The following is a 6,835-nucleotide window of genomic DNA, read 5'->3' as shown; positions in this document are numbered from 1 at the left end:
AATACGTAGAGAACTCAGGAAGCTCTTGACTTGGGATAGTTTTCTGCCCTAATACAAGTAAATACCTACAGCTAGTGTTTGACCTGAATTTGACCCTTATGTAAATTACTCTTTCAGGATGTGGACCTGGACATTTAAGACAATGTCTTTTTATGTTACTGCACTCAATTATGTGATGAGGAACAGAAGCAAATTCTGCACTCAATGGACAGTCTTTTGTGTAACGCAGGTGAAACCAGAGGTGGGGTATTTGAGGCTCTTCCTTGCAGTTAAATGGTAGCCTACTTGTATGAGAAGCTGCTGAACACTGGCTCTCAGAGTACCCACTGTCCTCGTAACAGCAAACTCGATGGCGCTACTGCTTCAGTGTGTAACCTGACTGCTAACGGGCACGCACGTGCACACCTTGTGGACTTCAAAAGGGAGTCTGAGGACAGGGTGTGCTACTCACTAAACTATGCAGACTCAGTTTTCTGTACAGCAGCTCTTTTGTTTCAATAGAATGCCCCTTCCTGAGGGTACAGTAACAGAGTTTTTTCTTCAGTGCATCTGTTCAGTCTGTACCAGGTGTAATGATTTGGAAGTAAAGATTGCAAAACAAACCTCTTCTTGCTCTTGATACACTCTTCTGAATGTGGTGGTCTTGCTTCAACCTCTCCAGGACAACCTTACTCCACTGATCTGCTGCTGCTTACAAGTGATATCTTTTTACCTCTTGTACATTCTGTAGTCTAATGCAGCCTTGCAGTGCTGAATATACAGCAACAGCACTGCATTCAGTAACAGCTAAATAGAGGCAGAGCTGCTACTTCTGTTGATTCCTAGTCAATGACTAAAGAGATCTGTGAAGCTAAAATCTTAGCTAAATTCCTCTTAAGAGGAAATAAAGATTGCTTGTGTTGGTGCCTACTAAGCTAGTGGCATGAAGTTGTAAAACTACCACCTTACTACTTAGTTTCCTTTAATGTTCACATTAGCAGAGGTTAAAGTGGAACCAAAATGAGATGGAATGACTGAGAGAGGAGTACTGTAGCAATCTTGAATTGTGTCTAAAAGGAAATGAGCATGAGATCCATTGTGGTCTTTCTTGTGCCCAAATGTCCATTTGTGTTTTCCCATCTCTCTCCTTTCTGTGTAACATCATGGTTACCAAGCCTCCACCTGGGAAGCAGGTTTAATAAACTGCCTTCAGAGATCAAGCAAGAGAGAAAATGCTTTCATTTGACATGTGTTTCATTTTATTGTGTGTTGGCAATTATTCACAAATCCCCACAGGTTGTAGAAGTGGGGGAAACTCTTAGCACTTACCATTTTTGCCAGACTGTTTCTTACTGCCACATCTAAGATTATTTAACATAAGTGTTTCCTCAGTGAATCTTAGCAGTACTTTTCCAACCATTGTGCTGCAGAAAAAGACTCAATTGCTTCTTGTCATATGAATGAGAACGGCTCACCCCAGGTGAGTTTCTGTTGCCTTCTGTTGCAATAAACCCCACCAGCTGATTTACATCAGACTAAGCAACACTATTAAATCTCTACCATGCAGTTCTCATGAAATAAGTAATACCACAAAGACAAATATTCCCATCTTCCCTTGCCACCCCACCACTAAAGGTAGCCTTACCACAACCACCTAGTTCTCCTGTAATCAAGTATAGACAATGGGCAGCCATGCTGCATCATTCCATGTTTTATTTAAGGTAAGTACTGCAACTTTCACATCATGTTCTTTTTCTATGGACTATGCTACAGTGACAGCTTAGCAGTAAGTGTGAATTACAGAGAAATAACAACCAGCTATGCATTTAAAGCACATACACATGTGGTCCCTTTAATTATACAGACTATATAAAATGTACTGCCCAGAACAGCGTGCCCCTTCCTTGGGAAAAACAAGTCCAAGAAGACAGCTCACACAGGTTTGCTGCAAAAGGAAACCAGCTACTTGAAAGATTGTGAAACCAAACAGAGTATTAGGTACAGAGATGCCAAACTGCTGCTTTCAAATGATGGTAAGTTTTGCAGAAGGGTCCCCATCCACATTTTACAATGGATAGCAGCTAGACAGGCCAAGTAATGCCTTTGTGAAACCCTCAACAAAGAGGGTTCCATGGTTCAAATGACCTACTTGAAATGTTCATTTTCAACAAGAGAAGGTATGCACTTGCAGAGATAATGGGAAAAGTTTGGCTTAAAACATGTACATGCAGTTTGGTTTTTTCCATGTGTAAATTAAAGTCAGGGCAGACAGAGCTGTTCTGGTCTACTTCATTTCACTGATGCAATAATGTAGACAAACCCCCTACTGCACTAAACATCTGGGAAAGCTGAACTTCGGAGTTGACAGTGGAGCTCTGCTGAGGCACCCTGTTTTCCTTTTAGTGAGTACTTTATAATACATACATTACACATTACAGTATAAATACAGACATGGTTTAATACCACAAAGAGTGAGGCTGGCCTGGTCAGTCTGCAAAGGACCAGATGTAGTAAAGTTTGTAAGAAAATTAACCACTTTTGCCAAACAGTCCAAGAATTCCCTTCTGCTCAACTCACATAACTGGAGAGGGCTTTTGCATTCAGATCTGATTTCCTCCCACCTTGTATAAGAGGTTTTCATTTTGCGTGCACACTGACACCCACGTGTCTGAGTTAGTACCTGTGCAGCCCCACATTTTAAAACTTAGTTTCAGAACACATAAAAGGAAACTTCCTAACATACATGTTTTGAGCAAAGCAGCCTGGCTGTTAGGGAGAAGCTTGGCTGTTACCAATAGTAGCAGAGGGGGGGAAAAAAAAGCTTCTTCAGCATCCAATCTGTCAGTCTTCAGATGAAAATCCAATGTGAAGAACTAGTCAGAAGAACTACAGATAATGAGGAAAGTAGGGAAAAGGCCTCACTCAAATGTATTTGTTCAGCTTAAAAGGTGTTTCTTCCCAAGGAACTGTACTTTCCTTTCAAAGGCACTGGATCGAATAGGAGAATTGAGTTCATAGAATGGATTCATTGCAAACTGAGGAAAGGAGAAACAAAACCATCAATAAGCAAAATGTCCAGCATTGGAAAGTGTTACTTCAGATGACAACTACTCTTCACTTTCAGCCTATTTAGTGGCACTTTTTTAAGGGCACAGAGCTCCTAAACAGTCGCTGGCTTCCCAGGCCCTCGCATTCTCCCCCTCTACATGCACAGCCATCCCCTAGTACCAGCTCATAGTCCATCGTGACATTAGGGCAAATTCCTGGTTTGGAAATCAGCAGGCATCATTTGAGGACTTGTGGGAGGCTGGTGCTGGCAAGTGCCCCATCTGTATCTGAAGCATCCCCAGGCTGTGGGAACATGGGCTGCTTGCTCCTGCACCCAAGCACTTCGACCATGCTTCCACAGAGCAGTCCTTTGCTTTCGTTAGCATCGTTACCAACACACTACTGCCCCCAGATCACCACTAACATGAAGAATAAATCCTGACAGAGCACAGTTTACAACAATTTAGAAAGATCTACTCAGTTTAATGGAAAACACAGCCTTTATGTTGCATGCTATCTGGTTAACAGGGACTGCACAGGTGCTTCTTCACTTGCACAGACCCCCACAAGAAAGCATGCTACTGCAAGCATGCCTGAGCATGGACAGCAGAACGTGCTCAGAAGTACTGCAGGGAGTTCTTACCTTTATATACAAGTCATATACATCATTAAAGAAGTTCTTGATGCCATCTTCTTGCCTTACATCATGAAGCATTATAAATCTCATATGTAAAGCAATTAAGGAAGATTTGATATTACAAAGGGGACAGGCCTTTAGCACATGCTGAGACAATTATTTACACCTAATTCTGCATAGACTAAAAATGTTTAGCTGTTCATGAAACAGCAGTGACTCTAAATAAGCAAATGAAGCAGTGGCATTTATAAAGCATCACCTTTTATGTTTCAAAATCCCCCATCTGAAAACAGTCACATCTCTAGGTAAGGTTATTCTTTCTAAAGCTATACAACTCTGAATGTGAACCTGAATTTAACAGTACAATGTTACTTGTTATGTATAACCAATGTTTCCCAACAAAGACTTCTAGGACTATTTGTACATAAGATCAAGTCTGGACACTGCATTTTCAAGATGGGTGTGACTGACAGTGAGCATGTTTATCTATGCTGCTCCTCTCTATCACTATCAAAGGGCTAAGAGAGAGAATCATATAAGCTTGTTCAGAGCCTCTCATACCTCTTTCTTCTACTCCATGTCAGCTCCACATTTCATTAAGCTATTTCAGCTTCTCCAAAAGGAAAAATCCACCTTTCCTGTTGGTCCCACTTTTAAACAACTCCCCATTCACTTCAGCCTGAGGCTGGTGACACACTCTAACAATAATTGTGGTGAATAGCCAAAGAAATCTGTTCCAAACTCATTTTATCCCTTTCTGGCAAAGGGCTTTTCCTGTGTAAGGCAAGAGGGAAGGATATGTCCAGCTGTGACGAAAGCAGAAACAAACCACTCGTTAAACTTGTCCACAGTCTTCAGATACATGTTGTTAGAAAGCCACATATTCTCATCTACCAGGTCAAGAGCAGCATGGGCAATGAACTGGTTGAGATGGCGATGATCATCCTAGGACATTTCCAGGGGACAGTGAAAGCAGGCAAATATAAATAATCACTCGCTCAAGTTGCTAAACAACCAGTGCTCAAATTACCTTAGGTTATATATACTCTCCTTCTACACTTGTGCCATGGTAATTCAATGAAACTGGGACATATTGTCATGGTGCTTGGTTTCAAGGAAGAAAAAAGGTCATAATAAAAAGGTCATCCAAAAAAACAGCCTTGAGAGCAGCAAAACCAGTAAAGCCTGTACTTATAGCTCAGGAACGAACTCAAACTTGAATTCTTCTGGGGAACCAATGGGTAATTTCCCACTGCAAACTTATTCCATAACAGAAGCCCTGATAAAGTCTTTTGCTCTGCTTTCCATTCATCTGTTTCTATGAAATTTACAGCAAGTCAGCATTTTTTGGACCATCACATTTCTGTCACATTTGGCAGAAACTGAACAATAGGTTACAGTTGTAAAACTTAGGGAGAAGATGGGGAAAGCAGAGAGGTACAAACAATAGATACACTGATAATACTATTATCTAAAGGTTCTGGGGAGGGTTTTGTTTCTCTCTCTTTTTTTTTCAGGTTATTTGCCTACAAAGAGGATTATTTTATTGTTTTAGGGGGGTTCTTTTTCCTAAGAGCCCAATGCAGAAAAATATCCTGCAACTAACATTCAATATATACTTGTACATGTAAATTGTACTTCCTTCTACAACAAACATCAATGGCTGTTTAGTCTGGAGAAGAGGAGGCTCAGGGGAGACCACCTTGCTCTCTACAACTACCTGAAGGGAGGTTGTAGACAGGTGGAGGTTGGTCTCTTCTCCCAGGCATTCAGCACCAGAACAAGAGGACAAGTGACAAGCTGTGGCAGGGGAAGTTTAGGCTTGAGGTGAGGAGAAAGTTCTTCAGAGAAAGAGTTGTTAGCTGTTGGAATGTGCTGCCCGGGGAGGTGGTGGAGTCACCATCCCTGGAGGTGTTCAAAAAAGGATTGGACATGGCACTTGAAGCCATGGTTTAGTTGTCATGAGGTGTTGGGTGACAGGTTGGTCTTAATGATCTCTGAGGTCTTTTCCAACCTTACTGATTCTATGATTCTGATTTTGGGACAGGCTCACGGAGCCACACTCTTTTAAGGAAACCATGGTTTAAGAAGAATTAGTATGATCTGGCAAGTAATTTTGAGGACTGAAGGATAACAGAATTCAAGTTCTTATGGCAAAGTTACTGTAAAAAGAAAAAATGTAAGGAAACTGCACACCCCTCACACTTCTAATGACAGGATGCTCATGCTTCTAATATGCTTGAAGAAAATGCACCACAATTGCACCACAGAAGTATCACAGGGAAAAAGCATACCTTGGACTCTACTTTTCCCGGTGGCAGAAACTCCATTTCAAATATGGGATTGTCATGGTGGCCAACTATCACAAAGTAGAAACTTCCAGACATTCTTCAGTGCTGTGCTCCTTAAGAGGAAAGGTAGATAGGCTTCGCTGAGGAGTCATCATGAAACTCTTAACACACCTCCGAATGCTCCTGAACAATCAGCCAGCATGCTTCCTGCTCATATTTACCACAGCCCAGAGAGAGATAAACTCTTTCTTAAGTACGCACATTTATACCGAAGGGAGGGGAGGGGAGGGGAGAAGGGGGGGAGAAAAAACCCAAACAAAACAAAACCAAACCCACAAGGCCTCAGAAAGTGAAACAAGACTTAAGGTGAATCCATTTACAACTACCTAAAAACTCCCCACCACCGGCTGACTGTTTGGGACCTGACAGCCCGCTCAGTGACGCGGACGGCAGCGAGCTCCCGGAATCAGCCGCTGTACCCGCCCCGAAGAAGCCCAGCTGCCTCCCCCCGGGGTGCTGCAAACAGGCAGTGAAGCGGGGCACACGGTGTGCCCCCTCCTCCCTGGCACACCGCAGGTGTCTGCCAGGCAGTCCCACGTCCCGGCCACGTCCCTGGGGACTCCAGAGCTGCCTGGGGGCTGCGAACTCCCCCCCCGCCGCGCGAGGCCCGCCCAGGCTCCAGGCCCCGCGCACCGCCGGCACTGCCACCTCCGGGGGACGCCGCCAGGGCTGCCCGCGGAACAGGCGGGGGAGGGAGGGGGGGAGGGAAGGAGAAGGCGCGGGTCCGCGCGCGCCCGCCCGCCGCCTACCCTGCGACGCCAGCTCCCCAACAGCTCCCCACCGGCCGCCCGGAAGCGCTCCCCCTGCCAGCCCCAGCTTC

General features: G+C 44.0%; 1 protein-coding gene across 1 annotated transcript; it reads right to left on the bottom strand.

The window, feature by feature from the left end:
* Window positions 1–1,675: 1,675 nt before the first annotated feature.
* Window positions 1,676–6,827, bottom strand: TRAPPC2 (trafficking protein particle complex subunit 2). Its single transcript, XM_068163120.1, has 5 exons — window positions 6,765–6,827; window positions 5,959–6,068; window positions 4,467–4,609; window positions 3,671–3,758; window positions 1,676–3,014 (listed from the first exon to the last, which is right to left on the bottom strand). Exons 2-5 carry the CDS (start codon window positions 6,049–6,051, stop codon window positions 2,916–2,918), a joined length of 423 nt encoding a protein of 140 aa, XP_068019221.1. The 5' UTR covers window positions 6,052–6,068; window positions 6,765–6,827; the 3' UTR covers window positions 1,676–2,915.
* Window positions 6,828–6,835: the final 8 nt, after the last annotated feature.

This window comes from Melanerpes formicivorus, unplaced genomic scaffold, assembly GCF_026170545.1.
Source record: "Melanerpes formicivorus ecotype bairdi unplaced genomic scaffold, bMelFor1.0.p_v2 SCAF_70, whole genome shotgun sequence".
Lineage (NCBI taxonomy): Eukaryota > Metazoa > Chordata > Aves > Piciformes > Picidae > Melanerpes > Melanerpes formicivorus.
This window is presented reverse-complemented; position numbering and strand designations above follow the sequence as displayed.